Genomic DNA, 19,568 nt, shown 5'->3' on the forward strand with positions numbered 1-19,568 from the left:
TCAATTGGTGACCTCCAACTTTTTTAATTTAAAATTTTATACTTCGAAATTAGATCTCATTTTGAAAAAATAGTACAAAACTTTGAACTAAAAAGGTTGAAGGTGCACCTAAAGATCACCAATTAACACATGTTTTTGTAATTCCTTTTGTATATACCTTTTTTCTGTTACATATCGAAAAGAACTTTTTTAAAAGAAACAACACTTCTATATCACAAGAGATGGAGCACCAAAACTTTTCTTAGTACCTATTTGGAAGGGTTTCTCATGGAACGACTTCACTAGTGAAGCTAAAACTGATGAAGCCAAATAAACAGGCTTCACCCTGCTTCTAGTTTACTTAGAAAACTCCTCGAAACAGGCTCTTAGAGTTCTCATCTCGTATCATGTAGAATTTGTCATCCTTCAGACAGCTAACCTAAAGTAAAGGACGAGCAAACCAATGGTCTTTAGGCGACATTGCGACACATCATCCTAAATAAGAAATGATCTGATTCTCATCTTATGATGTTCGATTCAATTAGTATATTGACAGCACATTTTACACAACATACTGACACGACAAGTCATCGAGGCTTATACAGGTGTGTCGAAGACATTTGACGAGCCGAAGATGCGCACGAGATTAGCATGACTCCAAAATCCAGAAAGAAACAGCAGTCCACATTGAGGTTACAGATATCATTTTACGGTCCAGCATCTGGTTAAAATTGCAATGGTAGAACGAAATAACGCATCTGCATAGAACCTTTAGTTTACTCTAGGTTAGTTTGTAGAACGAATGTTCAGAGAACTAAATTTCACAAACTCTACCCTCCTGAGACCTGAAGTTTATAAACCAGACATGTCAAAACATATATTTTTTTACTCGCCATAGTGCGTGATGATCAAATGGGTCTTTTTACAAGATACATATGCAACATCCACTAAAAAAAGTGCTTCAAGATGCAAGGCAGCTATCCGATTACAATCTTTACACGATCCTGTCAAATAAATATGAAATTATCCCTCAAAGATCGGTAAACTTTCTTCCGACATGTGTTACAATTGCTGCTCTTTCGCTTTCTTCCGGGCCAGAGCTCGCGCTCTTGCAGCAGCAAGTGCATCATCACTTCTTTTGTAGTGCTCATCTGTAACCTTTGCTGGCTGAATGTTCTGTGGAGTCTGAGAAGCTTTCGAAGGAACACCAGCATCATTTATCTCAGTAGATGCAGCAGCTGTCGAATCCTTTGGTTGACTTCCGGACGGTTCTTCCACACTCTTAGCCCTCTCTGATCCTACACTGGATTCTCTTCTACGCTTTGGAGAAGGCTCGGAGACTTCAGCATCAAGACTGCTAGATTTAGTATCCTCTAGTTTATTGTCTGACTTTTGAGGATCAGCATGCTTTGCATTCCCATGCGACCGTGCACCGAAAGCAACATTCTTCTCTAGCCCAAAGTAAAAATCACTCAAGTCTTTCTTTTTAGTTACCTAGAAGAGATAGATGAATAAAACATACATTAGCCAACAGACAATATGGCAGCAAAATGTAAATATACAGGCTCCTTTTGGTAGGCAATCTAATTTGATGATAAATATGAGAGAAACCAGCATTTATGTCATTAATACTGTGAATCGGGAAGGCATGCCATGCCACACACATGACAAAATTTAGCATTAGGGACATTTACAGTTACCAGATCATATTCTGCAGAAAAAAGTAAATTGTTTGCTACAAATGAAGAAAGTCCTGAAGTAAGAAATAAACTAAAAAGGGCAGTATAAAAGGCCAGTTTCATGTAGATATAGCATCCGGATTCATAGGCAACAGGATCCCTTTATTCTCCTAGTCTGATGTCACCTGATGCCACAAAGTCCACATAGCACGTGTAATAACAGCAGAATTCAAACTAAACACATGATGATTTATCATCAAACGCAAGGCTCAACAGGAACAAAGCAGCCATCCAACTTAGACATGTAATTCAGAAAAGTGTACTAGCCTGACTCAGGAACAGGGTATCATCGGTAAAAAGTAATTGATATTCATATCGTATCATATTGAAGGACAGAAGCAAACATGCAACATGGAAACAATTGAAAGAAGTAATAAAAATAAGTACTAATAAAGACAACAGTGTAGGTATACAAGACGCGGAAAGTAACAGCAAACAAATGAAGAAAACTTACATCTTCCCTTTCTTCTCGAAGTTGCCGGAGTCTCTCTTCCTCAAGCCACTTTTGTTCTTCCTCAAGTTTCTTCCTGTAGGCAGATGTTACAAACTTATCCTTGTCCCCAAAAAGGTGGTCCTCCTTGCTTCTCTCTTTCTGAAGCTTCCTCTCGTATATTATATCCTGTTCTCGTTTACGTTGTTCTGCTTTTTCCTTAAGTTGTGCAATATATTTTGACTGTACAAAAGAGAGTAATTATTTTAAAAAAAGAAAATATCAAACCATGGTAACATATGAAATGTGAAAAAAATCTTCTCTTTGGAAAGCTTACACTAAAATACAGGTACATAAATATCTGTAATTCTGTATTGTATACACCAAATCAGATACAACCAATATAGCATGCAAGATTGAGTAGCTACATGAAGGATATCTTTCGCATTGCTAAAGCTTGTGAAAAAAAAAAATCAAAAAGCGGGTGTCTAAGCCACATGCTAATTTTCAAATACTGGATCAACTAAGCATTCCGCAGAAGCAAACAATTACTCTAGATCAACACAAATAGGAGATTTTCATTTAGCTCAATCCCTGTTTATCCTTCAATTCAACCACAAAAATTCCTCTAAAAAAATTAAGATGCGTTAAGCACCAAGGCGAAACTCTGCCAAACAACAACAACCTCCCATGCTCCATTTCCCTCCCATCAAGCAAGGAAACACCATAAGCTCCACTTTATATGTAAAATTTAGATTCCTGGAATTAAACACTAAGAAACAGGATGGTACTAAGCTAGCAACTAGTATTCTTTGCTAAAATTAACCAACTATACTCTTTCACGCATCATAATGAGCATAAACAAAGGACTAAGGCGCAAATAAGCAATTAATGAAGGCAGGACGGAGGAATTACCTCGCGGACGACCTTATCCTGCATCTTGGGGCGGGCTTCCTTCTCCTTCATGTCGTCGTACACCTCGTCGTACGCGAACACCGATGGATCCTCCTCCATGGCCTTCTTCTGCTGCTCCTCCACCTGTGCTTCCGAAACACCAGCGCCCCGGAGACGGGGTAGGGGAAAAATCGATCATCCCACTGCCCGGCACATAAACGGTGGGGAGAACGTACGCATGGGGTGGTGACCGTAGCGGGTTACCTTCTGGAGGGCGCGCTTTTTGGCGGCCTGGCGGAGGATTTCAGCCTCCACATCGTCGTCATCATCGTCGGCGAAGGCCGCCAGGGGCCGCGCAGGCGGCGGCGGCGCGCGCGACGACGAGGATGCCGCCGGCTTCGTGCGGAGCTGCAGCCCGTACCTCTGCATCGCGGCTTCGACGGCGGGCCGGCTGCTGATTGGATCGGCGGCGAGACGGGGCAAACCCTAGGCTCGGTGGCGGCCTCCCGGTCAGACCTTGGATTGGAAAGGAGAGCACCACTGCACCAGAGCCCAGAGCCCAGAGGCGAAAGGGAGAAGACACAGTGCAGGGGCTTTACGTTTTCTTGCACGGTTGACGGGCACGGCTAGCTCAATGGCTCGGTGGCTTTGCTGTTCCCGGCTTCAAATATTATTTTCAAAAACAATTTTGTATTTACAAAGCAGACATTTGATTCTGAGAAAATATACGGTACACACTACCCACACGGTGGTCCCCTAAAAAACCTCAAAATATTTACCAAATATAAATGTTTTGTAATATTTGAAAAAAAATACAAATAGAAAAGGGTACTGCACACACTGTGTGCAAATCAAATTTCAAGACTAAAACCTATAGTATGACGTATGAAATTGAAAAGCTACGAATGAAAAGCAAAAATATCTGACAAATTGAGTTGAATTTGATTGTCGAGATTATAAATACATCTAGACATGTGTTTTGTGCATGTGTGATTTCACCAAGTAGTTAGGGTGTGTTTAGATCCCACCCCGTAAACGCAAAAAAGCCGTAAACGCATTAAAGTGAAAAGGAATCTTGCTAATTTGAAGTACTAAATGAAGTCTATTTACAAAACTTTTTGCATGGTTGGGCTGTAAATCGCGAGACGCATCTAATGAGCCTACTTAATCCATGATTTACAATAGTGATGCTACAGTAACCATCCGCTAATTATTGATTAATCATGGATTAATTAGCACCATTAGATTCGTCTCGCGATTTACAACCCATCTGTGCAAAAAGTTTTATAAATAGACTTCATTTAGTACTTCAAATTGGGAAGATTCCCACGCAAAAAATTTTTGCGTTTACACGTCCCCTGATCTAAACACGGTTTGCACACATTTTTACTGGATGGACTCGAATGTATGTAAATAAAAAAGTGATATCACCTAGTAGCTAGTTTGCACACATTTTTACGGGATGGAAATCCGAATGTGTGTATTTTGAAGCTGAGATAGAAAATATGAAAGAGGTATCCATCTATATTTACGGGATCCTATTTTTTCGATTGGGATATCCCGTTTTCAACATAAACAGGATGAGCTCGCTCGTTATGAAGACTCACCCTCTCCGCCCAACAGCACGATGACGGCTCGCCTCCGCTCCTCGCCAGCTCGCCGACGACTTGCCCGGCTTGACCGCGCCGATGCCTATGCGGGCATGGCGCGTGCATGCGTGTGGGCACGGCTATAGTTGGCCAAGTGGGTCGGGTTTCGGGCCGAGTGGCCCGAAACCCGACCCGAAAAAGCACATCCGAACTCGATCCGGCACGATGTGAATAGTGCCTAGGCCGGCCCGACCCGATCAAGTGGGCTGTGCCTGGGCCACCACTCCGGCCCGTAGTGCTAGCCCGAGCACGGCCTGACTAACAACCAGACCCGATAGCAGCCCATTAGTAGCTCTGGCCCATATATTATCATATATATGGCACCTGCGTATGCGGGTGCGGATTTTGTGAAAACCCGCCCGTAGGCAAACCCGCGGGGTTAGGAAAAACCTGCCCGCAGGCAGACCCGTGGGTGCATTTTTGCACCCGCACCCGCATCCGCGGGTTTCGGGTGCCCGCGGGTATGACAGCATGTACAACAAAAATGCATAAATCCATTAATTTAAACAGTCAAATAACACATTTCTTTAAGTAATAAGTGCAAACTAACAACAAATCCATAAATTCAAAGTAATAAGGACAAACTAACAACAAATTCATAAGTTCCTGTGCTCATTTTATAGTTAGAATAGTTGAACTGGACCTTATCTAACTAGGTTGGGCTAAGGTTTCTTTGTTTTTGGATGGGTGCGGGTCCATCTGAGGCTGGAATTTCAAACCCGCACCCGCACTATGCGGGTACGGGTCCACCCATGGGTAGAATATCGAATCCGCACCCACACCCGTCAGGTCTAAAATCCGCGAGTGGAATTGCGATCCCTACTCTCCCCCCTAACCCTATTTTTTTCCTCCCTTCACCAGCTGCCACACCCACACCCACTCTCTTCCTTCTCTCCCTCGCGGCACTTCTGATGGCCGGCGGGCGGCGGCCTCTCTGCGCCGCCCCTCCGGTCTCCCCGCAGCAGCGCTCCAGCCTCCCCGTGGTGGTGCTGCTCTTCACTCCGGCCGCGGGCCTCTCCTCCCGCCTTCTTGTGCCGCCCTCCACTCCTGACCTCGCCGCCAATGGCCTCCCTGCGCCGTCCTTCCGACCTCCACGTGACGGCGCTCTGACCTCGCCGCGCCGCCCACCGCTCCAGCCTCCAGCCGTGACTCCTTTCCTTCGCCTCCCCGCACCGTCGTGCGCCTCCGGCCGCTCGCCATGACCTCCACCGGCCGCTGCACCTTCATTCCAGATCTGGGCCGGCACGGGCACGAACGGCCCGGCCCGACCCTATTACCTGGGCTTAGGGTCGTGCCTGGGCTGCTGAGTCAGCACGCCGAGCGGCCCGGCACGGCCCGACTAACTGGTCGGGCCAAATAAGACTGGGCCATATCGGGCTTGGGCCGAGCCGGGCTAGGGCCGAGTTGGGCTGGGCGGCCCATTTGGCACACGGCCACACGCATGCGCGTGCCTGGCCGGCCGTGCGTCGTCCCCCCTTCTCTATGCTCAGCTAGCGAGACTGATTTCTATATTCTGCTAGACTTTTATTTTTGAAACGGGATATTCTGCTAGGCTTGTGAATGTTACTTTCCAATCATCAAGTAATATTTTTTTATATTGCAAGTTTGCTGGATGCATGCAGTGTAGTTAGGTGTGGGCATTCGGGTAATTCGGGAGAATCGGGTCGGGTAATTCGGGTAATGAAAACTGCTACCCGAAATTTATCCGAAAAAATGAAGGGTTTTTTGGATTGACACCATTACAATTCTTGTGCTTTGGAGAAGTACCATTACTATTCGCCTATTCGGAAAGATACCATTACAATTCTTGTTTTGTCACAGCAACACCATGTTCTACGTATGGGACGGCCTCGGGCCCAACCGCAGGCGTATACCCCCCGTCCGTTTTCCCGTATGGCCCATTTTGCCCCCGGCTCTAGAGGTAAAGGACGTCGGGCCTCCTCTGTCTTCCGCGGCCGACCGCTATCGTCGTCCTCCTCTGTCCTTCCCCTTTCCCTCGCCGTTGTGCTCCCCAAACCCTAGCTGACGGCGGCGAATCCAACTCTGGCGCCGGCGGCGAGAAGAACCAATCCGAAGGCCGTTGCGATGGACCCTGTAGACCGCAATGGGTGATCCGCAGCCGCGCCTTCCGTTGCGCTCTCCGGTGGAGATGGCGAACGACGACAGCGGGTATGGATCTTCCTCCTCCTTTAGTTGCTTAGTGAATGATTGTGAGAACGGTATCAGGAGATTTGCTTTGGATTTAGTCTATCGATAGTGATTGATTCGATTTCGGGATTTTTCTCTTGTCGCTAGGGTTTCATTGTTCTCACTAGCTCTTAAAGTTGAAGGATTCAGTTCCACAGACAGTAGTGGTAGAAAAGCATACACAAAAGGACGCGTGATTAAGTGGGATGTTGAAGTAGGTTCTTTTTCTTTCGATTTGCTGATGAATAGCCTGCGCAATGAGTTCCAGTGGTCCAGTAGTCAGTCTGCTAGTGTATGGTTCTATGACAAAAGGATGGGGGAAGATGTCAAGCTAGAGAATGATTTGCAGATGCATGACATTTTCGAAATGTATAAGGATCAGATGCAATGCGACTTTATTGTTGGGGTTTTTGACAGTTGTCATAGACAGGCTTATGAGTTTGATGCTTTAAAGCCACTTTGTGTGATCCCACCTGTTTATTTTGGTGATGATAACCCTGATTAGATCCCACCCAATAGCAAATACATGCCAGCTGGACTTGGTAATGATGTTGCCGATCCAATTGACCATAATTCTGGGGAGGCAGAATTTTTACCAATAGATCCAGATCCTGAGCTTGAGGCTGACAGGGAGCCTGATATGTTTGACAATAGTGAGGAGTATGTTGGAGTTGATGATGAGGTTCAGTTCATGCCTGTACCATCTCCTCGGGCAGCTAACAATTCAGCCCCAGAATCATCTAACAATGCTGAATATCCTTCTTTTCATGATGCTGATGAATTTGATGGGGTTCCCAATGCTGAAGGAGAAACTCCTCCTGAGGTAGAGGTAAATGATGCAGATCCAGAGGAGGTTCAGGTTATCCATGATCCAGAAAACCCCAAGATAGAAGTGGGAGAAAGATTTCCGATATTGTTGCATTTAGGAAGGCAGTTAGGCATTATGCAGTTCTGACAGGGTTTGAGTTTGACAAGGTCATGACAGACCAGACTAGGTTCATTGCCAAGTGTAAAGCTGAAGGATGTCCTTGGCACATACATGCTTCAAGAATCTCTCATGGCAAGACAATAGAGGTGAATTGTCCTTGTATTTTGTATTCCTGTTTTGCACTGTCCTACCATAAATTACTTATAATATTTTTTCTTATTTGCAGATCAAAGTATTGCCTGCAAAGCACAATTGTCCAACTACTAAACTGAGAGAAGGGAGAATGGCAACACAAGGCTGGTGTGCAGATAGGTTGGGGGATTGGCTGAAGAGAAATCCAACTAAAGGTCCAAAGGATTGTAAGGAAAAATTAGAGGGGGATTATGGTATCAAGCTCAAGTACTCCAAAGCATGGTCAGGCATGAAGGTAGCACTAGAGTAGATCCATGGAAAGTATGAGGAGAGTTTTCAGCTTCTTTTCAACTGGAAAGCTCAGATTGAGCAGTCATCACCTGGCAGCATAGTGCAGATAGAGTGTGAGAGGGTTCAGAAGAAGCAAAGGTTCAGGAGAATGTTTGTAGCTCTTAGACCTTGTATTGATGGATTCCTAGAGGGGTGCAGACCATTTATAGGTGTTGATGCATCCAATTTGTATGGCAAGTACAGAGGACAGTTGGCATCCGCAACTGGTGTAGATGGCCACAATTGGCTGTATCACATTGCATATGCAATTTTTGATAAAGAGAATGAGGACAACTGGGTTTGGTTCATGGAACAGTTGCATAGAGCCATTGGCAATGTTCCTAACCTAGTTATTTGTACAGATGCTTGTAAAGGTCTAGAGACAGCAGTTGGAGCTGTATTCCCTAATGCTGAAAATAGGGAATGCATGAGGCACCTGTACCAGAATTTTATGAAGCAGTACATAGGTGATGTCTTCACTGATCACCTGTATCCAGCTGCTAGGAACTACACAACTGGAATGTTCCAGTGGCACATGAAGAAAATATTTGAGTTTGCACCTGACACAATTGAGTATCTGGAGACACACCACAGTAGAATATGGTATAGATGTGGGTTCTCTGAAAACAGGAAGTGTGATTACTTGACCAATAATGTGTCAGAGAGTTTCAATGCTCAAGTGAAGAAGTTCAAAGGGTTGCTGTTGCATGAACTAGTAGACAAGCTGAGGGAGCTCATAATGGAAAAGAGATACTTGAGAAAGAAACTGGCTAGGCAGTGGCCAGAAGGAATTCTGCCTAATGTCATGAAAGAATTGAATCTGATTAGCAACCAGCTTAAGGTCATAAAAGTTACAGTAAGTGATGATTACATAGCTGAAGTCACCCTTTTGGACCATTGGAACAATCAAAAACGGCACACAGTGGACCTGCAGAATCACAAATGCTCTTGCAGGGAGTGGCAAATTACTGGGAAGCCATGTAGACATGCTTTGGCCTGGATATTGTCTAATAGGGGGATCAAAATTGAAGACTATGTCCATGAGTACTACTCAGTGGCTAGGTTCAAGAAAGCTTATGAAGCCAGAGTTGAGGGAATACCAGATAGGTCCCAGTGGCCTCAAGTGGATCTTGGTTTCAAAGTGCATCCACCATTGTTGGGCAGAGGACCAGGGAGGCCAAAGGTGCAAAGGATTAGAGGGTGCATGGAAAAAAGAACCACAAAGAAAAATGATAGCAGCATTGCCCACCACAATTGGCCTATTACCCTTCCTGAACTCATCCCTCAGTTCTTTGATTTCATTCCTCACATTGCCAATCTCCAATTTGATGTCAGCAAGCTGCATCTTCAGATCAAGTGCCACAATCTTCAACTCCCCACTAACCTGCTGCATTCCTTGAACAACATGATCAGGAGCCTGCCCAACTACTTGTATGTGCCCAGAACCAATTGAGTTGTCCAATAGACGTGCTTGATTATCGCGCAAATACAGCTCATATGCTGCCTCAAACCAGAACTGACCGCACTTGTTGGAGCACCGGTAGTAGATGTTGTCGTTCTTGCTCCTGTGCTTAGCAACCGGCGCTTGGCATTCGGGGCAGTTGATAAGAGGGAGAGCCCTTCCCCGTTGCGAAGAGCTTGAACCCGTGGCGGCCATGTCGGAGGTACACGCGCGGAGGCGGAGTTGGCGTAGACGGCCGGGTGGTCGACGACGGATGCGGATGCGGCGTCCACGGAAGGGTCAGGGAGGGGGTCGTAGGCGGCGTCGACGGCGGAGGTGGCGTCGACGGCAGAGGTGGCATCAACGGCCGCCGCGGCGTGGACGCCGCGGCGGAGCTCAAAACAGTCGCCGGCGACGAATCCCTATCACACGGGGAGTAGACGAGATGAGAGAGGGAGGGCAAGGAGGAAGACAGAGTCCCCGTGGGGGACGTTATCCACTTGAGCCGAGGGCAAAATCGCCCATACGGAACTACGGAGCCGCCGGGTACGCCTGCAGGTGGGCCCGAGGCCGTCCCATACGTAGAACATGGTGTTGCTGTGACAAAACAAGAATTGTAATGGTATCTTTCCGAATAGGCGAATAGTAATGGTACTTCTCCAAAGCACAAGAATTGTAATGGTGTCAATCCAAAAAACCCAAAAATGAATACCCCAAAATTCGGGTTCGGGTATCGGGTAATCCCGATTACCCGATATACATTGCCAACAGTGTATTACCCTAGTCACTGCGATGGATGTCGACCGGCGAGAGCGCGGCTGCCGAGTGCTGATGAGGGGCGCAGGCAGCCTGGGATGGCAACGCGAGCGCGAAGGCCGACGAGGGGCGCAAGTGCGGCAGGTGGTCGGGGCTTGCGACGTGGGTGCGGAGGCCGACGAGGGGCTCAGGGGCGGCAGGGGTCTGCACGCTGCAGTGCGCAGAGGCTGACGAGGGGCTTAGGGGCGGCGGCTTGCAAGGGCAAGCGGCCGGGTGATGGGCAGCAGCTGTTGTTGGTGGTCACGGGCATGGTGGCGGCTGGAAATTGAATTTGGATCTCGGGGTTGGGGAGGGAGATGCCGATGGATGGGGCTGCAGGCTGCTGGAGTCAGGCTGATGAGGATGAATGAATGCAGGGCTAGCGTTAGAAGATTTGTGGGCTGCTAGGATGGGCCTGTCCACTTCTATTCATCTTGGGCCTTATAGAATTTTGGGTATTTCGGGTACCGGAGGTGTATACCCAAAATAAATTCGGGTTTTTCAAAGTTGTACCCAAAAATAGAGATTGGGTATTTCGGGTTCGGGTTCGGGTATTTCGGGTTCGGAGTTCGGGTTCAGGAAATTGTGCCCAGGGCTAAGTGTAGTGAGCACCGTGCGTAGCTTGTGTTGGGCTGCTGGCATGTTGCCAGTGCAGTTGTGCTGCAGGCCCGCTACTGCTTAAGAGCAGTTTCAATGGAGTATCATCGCATAGTTACTAAGGCTCCATTTGGGACGGTTCCTAGCGGCTCCGGCTCCGCTACGCATAACACTGTAGCACCACTTGTCGGGTACCATAATCAGAAGGGGAAAAGCCGTCTTTCTCCGATCCGAAGGGGAAAAGGACTACTCCACGGCGATCCTGGAGAGGAAGAAGGCACTAATGATGACAACTCCGTCGTCACTCTGCACTCGGATACCATGGAGCTTCTCCAACTCTCCTGCAGCACCCAGATCCTCTCCAGGTCCCAAAGAGGCCCAATACACACTCGGCCCACGACCCAGCTCCGCGTTACGGCCCGTCCGAGGCCTCCTCGAACCAGCAGAACAATCTTTGTCTCGCTCGAGGCCTCCCCACCGAGGCCTCCAGCAGGGCACCACATCTCCGCCTTGCTCGAGGGTAGGGAACCTACCCTCGGAAAGCAGGCCAGCTCCGCCTCGCTTGAGACCCCCTCGGCCGAGCCCTCCACGGGGCCTCGGCTCAGGGGTAAACTCCACCTCGCTCGAGGCCACCCTCGATAGACGGAACAAGCAACCCATCTGCTCACCCACCCAACTGACAAAGGCATTTAATGCCAACCACTCCGCCCCCAGGCGCGGGAGTCAAGCGGTGTCAGGCCACCGTGCCACACAACGGGAATGACCAGGGTCCCATCTGCCAACTCCGGCCACTGTGTCGCTATTCCCGGCACTGCTCCGGTCCTGTGGGAACCTGTGACGCCCTGTGCAGACATGCTTGATGCTGTTCCCTCCACTGTGCTGCCAACTCCACGTACCTTCCTCTACTGCAGAACCCTCGGCAGGCATAGGGAACACCCTCAGATGGTGTACAGACCTTGACCAACGCAAGACCACCATCAGCGGAACCCTCGGCGCTCCGCCATCTCAGGCGCAGAGGACGGTACGCTCAACAGACGACGCCACACCGCCCACAGGAGTCACCAGGATGCCGGCGCGATCCCCGCAAGGCTAAAGAGCTTCTCAGGACAACTACCATGCCCGGCGCCATGCTCTTCAGTGCTCCACAGTGTACTTTCTACAGCAACTGTCCACTGCAACCCCCCCCCCCCCGATTCGGGGAGAAGATGACGACTTCTGGGATCTCCCCTGCATGTAACCGCCCCTCCTTGTGTCTATAAAAGGAGGAGGCTGGTTCCTTCCTAGTTCATCTTCATCCGCTCACTTCCGCAGCCTAACACTCGCAACCCACAGAGCACTCGCTCACTCTCTCGATATTGGCACTTGCCTCAATCACTCTAGCAGAGACTTGGGAGCTTCCCTCCCTCTCTTGCCTCGCTTGTACTCCCCTGCTACAGGCACTCCGGTGCAAGATAATACAGTGCCCTCGCACACCCCTGCTGGACGTACGGCCCCATGGCCGGAACCAGGATAAATCCTTGCGTTACTGCATTACCTCTTGCATCAACCATCTAGGATTAGGGACACGCAGCATGAATTACTAGTTGGCGTCAGGCCGCGAGGTCTGGACACCGATAGTTGGCGTGCCAGGTAGGGGGTTGTCGGGTACCACAATTAGGGGCACCCTAATCTAGGGACTAAACCGCCCTCAAAACGCAAAACACGATTGAGCAATCGGGCCCGCAATGCCTACCGCCACGCCGTATTCTACAGTCACGGCGAACCAAGGAGAACAGTCTTCCTCCGATCCGAAGGGAAAGAAGGACTACTCGATGGCAATCCTGGAGAGGAAGAAGCCACCAATGATGACAACTCTATCATCGCTTTATACCGGGATACCATGGAGTTCCTCCAACTCTTTCACAGCGCCCGGATCCTCTCCAGACCCCGAAAGGGCCCAATTCGCACTCAGCCCACAGCCCCGCTCCGCGGTACGGCCTATCCGAGGCCCCCTCGAACCCGCGGAGCGATCTCCTCTTCGCTCGAGGCCTCCCCGCCGAGGCCCTCGACAGCGCACCGCATCTCCGCCTCGCTCAAGGGTAGCGGACCTACCCTAAAGGGAAGGCTAACTCGGCCTCGCTCGAGGCCACCCCTGGCAGACGGAACTAGTAACTCATCTGCTCACCTGCATGGCTGACAGGGGCATTAAATGCCAACGACTCCACCGCAGAGCGCGGGTCAGACGGCATCAGGCCACCATGCCGCACAGCAGCTGTGACTGGAGTCCTGTCCGCCAACTCCGGTCACTGCTCCGCCATCCCCGGCACTGTCGCGACACTGTGGGAACCTGCGACGCCCTGTACAGACATGCCCGGCACTACTCCCGCCACTGTGCTGCCTACTCCTCGTACTTTCTCTGCTGTAGAACCCTCGAACGCGGCCCGGGCCTTGACCGGAGCGAGACCCCCGCACATCGCCACGTCTCGCATTGAGGATTGTACCCTCCACAGCGACCACCACGACGCCCACAGGAGCCATCAGGACGCCACTGCGATCTCCGCAAGACTAGGGAGCCATCCAGGACAACTGCCACGTCCAGCGCCTTACTCTCTAGTGCGCCACAGTGTACTTCCAACAGTGATCAACCACTGCACACCCCTGATTCGGGGAGAAGACGACGACTTCTAAGATCTCCCTGTGCATGTAACCGCCCCTCCTTGTGCCTATAAAAGAAGGAGGCGGGCTCCTACCCAGGGAGGACTCATCCACACTCATACAACCAACTCCTTTAGTTTCACCTGCTCGCTCTCCCGATATTGGCACTCGCCTCAATCATCTCCTCCTCTAGCAGGGACTTGGGAGCTTCCCTCCCTCTCTCGCCTCGCTTGTACCCCCTACTACAGGCACTCCGGTGCAAGATAGTACAGTGCACTCGCACACCTTTGCTAGATTTACGGCCCCTCAGCTGGAACCAGGATAAACCCCGTGCGTTACTATTTTACCTCTGGCATCAACCATCTAGGGATAGGAACCACGCAACATCTTTACTAGTTAGTGCCAGGCCCCCGGGTCTGGACACCGACAGGGGTCGCTGCGTGACTTTTGTATTTCACTCCCTCTTGTCCTCTAGATGGCAAACGGGCCACGCCTGCTCCCAACAGGCACGGTGCTCCGGTTCGGGAGTCTCGAGTTCGTCGCGACCGGCAACGGTTACGACATGACCTCCTCCCGCCCAGAGCCAACCCTGACACTCTGACGCCACCGCCCCGGCGCAGGAGGCACTCGGGCCAGCGCGCGCGGCAGGCGCGCATGGAGCGGCGCAGAACGGCTCACCTCAGCTCCCCCACATGGGTCGAGGCAGGCGTGTCGCAGCCTGGGACCGTGGCGGAGGACGTCACCACTTCACCACCACCACGTGCAGCAACAGTGCCTCGCAAGGATGGCACGGCTACGCCGTCACCCTTTCCCTTCGGCATGCGCATCACCGCTGCGACCTATGCTTCATCCGTTAGCACCAACATGAGCGCGTACGAGGATCTACCAGATCATCACCTCATCTCGATCCGCAACCTCACCGGGTCGACTCCAGACGATTCGTACCCTGAGTCCGCGGACGACATGTACTTCTTTGTGAAAAATATAGCGGCCTCGGAGTGGGACTACTCCGGGGTCCGCAACCTCGATGCTTTTCTAGTGTTTCAGGCGGCGGCGGACTACTGCCTCACCTGCTCTGACGACTCCAGCGAGGGGGATTACGATCCCCACTCGGGAGTGCTTCATGGTCGAGCTTGTGGAAGGGCAGATCAACGACGCGCCGAGCGACGACAAAAATGGCGCGCCAAAACCCACCAGTGGTACCTGTAGTACCCAGGCCGGTAGATTCGACAAGCTCGGCGGCGTGGCAGGCGCAGCTAGCACAACTCCAAGAGCTTGAGGCCAAGCTCGAGGAGGAGCATCGACAGACACGGAAGTTGTGTACCGCGCTCGAGCAGGAGCGCACCGCGCGAGGTGCGCGTGCTCGGGCGGCGGGGCGTGTCGCCCAGGAGAGTATCTTGGCCGACGACGACGTAGACAACCCACTGGACCTGAAAAGGGCTAGCCAGAAACTCGTCACCACGGCTTACTTACTTCAAGCAATGCCCGAACCCTCCACGCCCGAGGGTCGCAATCTGCGCAACGAGGCACGGGTGCTCATCGAGCAGGCTACAGTGCAGCAGGATGAGAGTTCCGTGTCTCGCATGCGCTCAGCAGCCTCAGCAAAGGCTGGTGGAACTGTGCAGCAGGACCACGAGGCCTCGGTGCACACTCCACTGGGAGGTCGGGGCAAGGCAGTCGCGGCGTATGGTGTGAAAGCACCCTCGGTGCACGACCGCATCAAGAAGCCTCCTGCGAAGGAGCGCATCCAAGACACGCGCGGGCGCACCGACGATGGCGACGCCCGCAACATAATCAATGGGAAGAAGTATAACCCTCGACGTGGTGGGCGGTTCGACCCCGAGCATGACAGGAGCGCATCATCGGAGCCTCCGGGCACCCGTGTGTTCAGCCGGGAGATCCGCAATGCTCCCTTTCCCCCACGCTTTCGTCAGCCTACCACCCTCGTCAAAGTACACGGGAGAGACTGATCCCGAGCTTTGGCTCAATGACTACCGCCTAGCATGCCAGCTGGGCGGTGCAACGGACGACGCCGTGATCATCCGCAACCTTCCCCTGCACCTCGCAGGCTCTACGCGGACATGGCTCGAGCACCATCTCGTGAACCAGATCTACGACTGGAACAACCTGGTCAACATCTTCGTGGGCAACTTCCAGGGCACTTATGTGCACCCTGGGAACTCCTGGGATCTCCGGGGGTGCCAACAGAAGCCCAACGAATCCCTGCGCGACTACATTCGACGCTTCTCTAAGCAGTGCATCGAGCTCCCCAGCGTCATCGACTCCGAAGTCATCAACGCCTTCCTCCAAGGCACGACGTGCAGGAATTTGGTGCACGAGCTTGGACGGAGCCCTCCCACCAGCATGACCGTGTTGTTTGATGTCGCCACCAACTTTGCTTCCGGCGAGGAGGCAGTCGGTGCCATCTTTGACGGCAAGACGGCGGAACGCAAGGAGGAGGCGCCCGCGGAGGGCAGCAGCAAAGCCAAGGCCCCGGCAAAGAAGTTGAAGCGGGAGGAAAAAAAGGAAAGAAGAAAGGCCCGCAGAACCAGCACGGTCAGGGGCAAGACGAGGACTCCGACGAGGCCCTCGTTACCACCCCCGATCGCAAGGGTCCCCGAGGCCCCCCTCGGGGCGGCGGCGGCCTGTTCGACGACTTGCTCAAGAAGTCGTGCCCTTATCACAAGGCCTCGGTCAACCACACCCTCGAGCAGTGTGAGATGCTCCAAAAGTACTACAACTGTGTTGCGCACAGGGACGATGACAAGAAGAAGAATGCGGACGACAATGGTGGCGACGGCAAGTTCCCCTCGGCGGAGAACGTCTTCTTCATCTTCGGAGGGCCGATGGCGAGTATGACCTCTCAGCAGCGCAAGCGCGAGTGCCGAGAAGTCTTCACCATCCGCAAGGCCACGCCATCCTACGTCGACTGGTCGGAGGACACCATCTCCTTCGGCCGCGAGGACCACCCCGACTTTATCCCGAACCCGGGACAGTATCCACTCTTCGTGGATCCCATCATCGGCAACACCTGCTTCTCCAAGGTGCTCATGGACGAAGGCAGCACCCTCAACATCATGTACGGCCACACCTTGAAGCTCATGGGGATCAGTTTGGACAAGCTCCGCCCCAGCAAGTCGCCGTTCCATGGCGTTGCGCCGGGGAAGAGAGTCCAACCCCTCGGTCAGATCGACCTGCCCATCTGCTTCGGCACGGCGGCCAACTTCCGCAAGGAGGTGCTCACTTTTGAGGTGGTGGGGTTCCGGGGAGCATACCACGCCATCCTGGGGCGGCCATGCTACGCCAAGTTCATGGCGATCCCCAACTACACCTACCTCAAGCTGAAGATGCCGGGCCCGAAGGGGGTCATCACCGTCGTCTCCTCGTTCGAGCATGCCTACGAGTGCAGTGTCGAGTGCGTCGAGCACGCCGAGGCCCTGGCGGTGGACGAGGCCCTCGCCGCGGACCTGCAGAGGATGGCCAACGAGGCCATGGACTCCACGCAGTGACACGCGGGCAGCTTTGAGCCTGCCGAGGGTGCCAAGGACATCCCCCTCGACCCGAGGACCCCTGATGGCAAGGCGTTGAAGATCAGCGCCACCCTCAGGAGCAAATAGGAAGTGGTGCTCGTCAACTTCCTCAGCGCCAACACTGACATCTTCGCATGGAGCCCCTCGAACATGCCTGGCATACCGAGGGAGGTCGCCGAGCACTCCCTTGACATCCTGCCGAACTCTAAGCCGGTGAAGCAGCGCCTGCGACGCTTCGACGAGCTCAAGCGCCGGGCGATCGGCGAGGAGCTGCACAAGCTTTTGGCGGCCGGATTCATCAAGGAGGTATTCTACCCCGAGTGGCTAGCTAATCCAGTGTTAGATAAGAAAAAGAATGGGAAGTGGAGGATGTGTGTAGACTATACTGGTTTAAATAAGGCATGTCCAAAAGTTCCTTTTCTTTTGCCCCATATTGATCAAATAGTTGACTCTACTGCGGGATGCAAACTTTTATCCTTTCTTGATGCGTATTCCAGCTACCACCAAATCAAGATGAAAGAATCCGACCAGCTCGCGACTTCTTTTATCACCCCTTTCGGCATGTACTGCTACGTTACGATGCCTTTTGGCCTTAGGAACGCCAGAGCTACATACTAGCGATGTATGCACCACGTGTTTAAAGATCATATCGGGCGAACCGTAGAAGCATATGTCGACAACATTGTCATGAAATCCAGGAAGGCGGACGACCTGGTAGCCAATCTCAGGATCGCATTCGATTGCCTTAGGGCCAAAGGAGTAAAGCTCAACCTCGAGAAGTGCGTGTTCGGAGTCCCTCGAGGCATGCTTTTGGGTTTTATCGTCTCCCAGCGAGGCATTGAGCCCAACCCTGAAAAAGTCTCGGCCATCACTCGGATGGGCCCGATCCGAGACCTAAAGGGGGTACAGAGGGTAATGGGTTGCCTAGCAGCCCTCAGCCGCTTCATCTCATTCCTCGGTGAGAAAGGCTTACCTCTGTATCGGCTCATAAGGAAATCCGAACGCTTTTTGTGGACCCCCGAGGCCCAGGAGGCCCTTGACAAACTAAAGGTGTCGCTCACCAGCGCTCCAATCCTTCCACCTCCAATGGACAGTGAGCCCTACTACCTATACGTGGCGGCCACGACCCAGGTCGTCAGCACAGCCATCATTGTGGAAAGGCAAGAGGACGGACACGCTCTGCCCATCCAGAGGCTGGTGTACTTCATCAGTGAAGTGTTGTCTGAAACCAAGACACGGTATCCACAAATCTAGAAGTTGTTTTATGCAGTGGTCCTGGCTCGGCGCAAGCTGCGCCACTACTTTGAGGCTCACCCCGTCACTGTGGTCTCGTCTTTCCCTTTGGGAGAGATAGTCCACAATCGGGAGGTCACGGGTAGGATAGCCAAGTGGTCAGTGGAGCTGATGGGAGAGACTCTCACCTATGCACCTCGCAAGGCGGTCAAATTCCAAATCTTGGCAGACTTCATTGCCGAGTGGACCGACACTCAACTACCCCCACCCCAGATTCAAGTAGAATGCTGGCTCATGTACTTCGACGGGTCGGTGATGAAGATCGGTGCAGGTGCAGGCCTCGTCTTTGTCTCACCCCTTGGAGAACACATGCGCTACGTGGTACGATTGCACTTCCCGGCGTCCAACAACATGGCGGAGTACAAGGCCTCCTCAGCGGCCTCCGCATCACCATCGAGCTTGGCATCAAGCGTCTCGACGTCCGGGGAGACTCTCAACTCATCATTGATCAGGTGATGAAGGAGGCCAGCTGCCACAACGAGAAGATGGAGGTGTACTATAACGCAGTGCGCCGCCTCAAAGATAAGTTCGACGGGCTCGAGCTTAACCATATCGCACGCAAGTACAATGAGGAGGCGGATGAACTGGCCAAGATCACGTCTGGGAGGACCACCGTCCCCCCCGAACGTCTTCACCTGCGACCTCACCAAGCCATCCGCCGACTTCAAGAACCCCATGGAAGCCATCGGAGCAGCACCCGAACCCTCGGGGGCTGCGACCACCGAGCCCTTGGCCAAAGACCCCTCGGCGGAGGAGTCCGAGGCCATGGACACTGAAGCCGAGATCTCCTCGGCAGATGAGGCGGAAGCGATGGAGATTGATGAAGCCCCACCTTCGCGAGACTGGCGTGCCCAATACCTAGACTGGATGATCCGAGGGGTCTTACCCCCGGACCGCGCTCAGGTGCGGCGCATCGCCAGGCGGGCCAAGTCCTTCATCTTGATCAACGACGAGCTGTACAAGCGCAGCCTCTCAGGCATTCTACAATGATGCATTCCCATCCCCGAGGG

General features: G+C 52.0%; 2 protein-coding genes across 2 annotated transcripts; one reads left to right on the forward strand and one right to left on the reverse strand.

Moving 5' to 3' along the window:
* Window positions 1-845: 845 nt before the first annotated feature.
* Window positions 846-3,625, reverse strand: LOC120682629 (nuclear speckle splicing regulatory protein 1-like). The gene is made up of 4 exons (XM_039964601.1): window positions 3,307-3,625; window positions 3,064-3,186; window positions 2,173-2,391; window positions 846-1,473 (listed from the first exon to the last, which is right to left on the reverse strand). Exons 1-4 carry the CDS (start codon window positions 3,469-3,471, stop codon window positions 1,042-1,044), a joined length of 939 nt encoding a protein of 312 aa, XP_039820535.1. The 5' UTR covers window positions 3,472-3,625; the 3' UTR covers window positions 846-1,041.
* Window positions 3,626-8,377: 4,752 nt separating this feature from the next.
* LOC120681137 lies at window positions 8,378-9,721 on the forward strand. The gene has a single exon (XM_039962670.1). It carries the CDS (start codon window positions 8,378-8,380, stop codon window positions 9,719-9,721), a length of 1,344 nt encoding a protein of 447 aa, XP_039818604.1.
* The last annotated feature ends 9,847 nt before the right edge of the window (window positions 9,722-19,568 follow it).

Source organism: Panicum virgatum, chromosome 7N (assembly GCF_016808335.1).
Source record: "Panicum virgatum strain AP13 chromosome 7N, P.virgatum_v5, whole genome shotgun sequence".
Lineage (NCBI taxonomy): Eukaryota > Viridiplantae > Streptophyta > Magnoliopsida > Poales > Poaceae > Panicum > Panicum virgatum.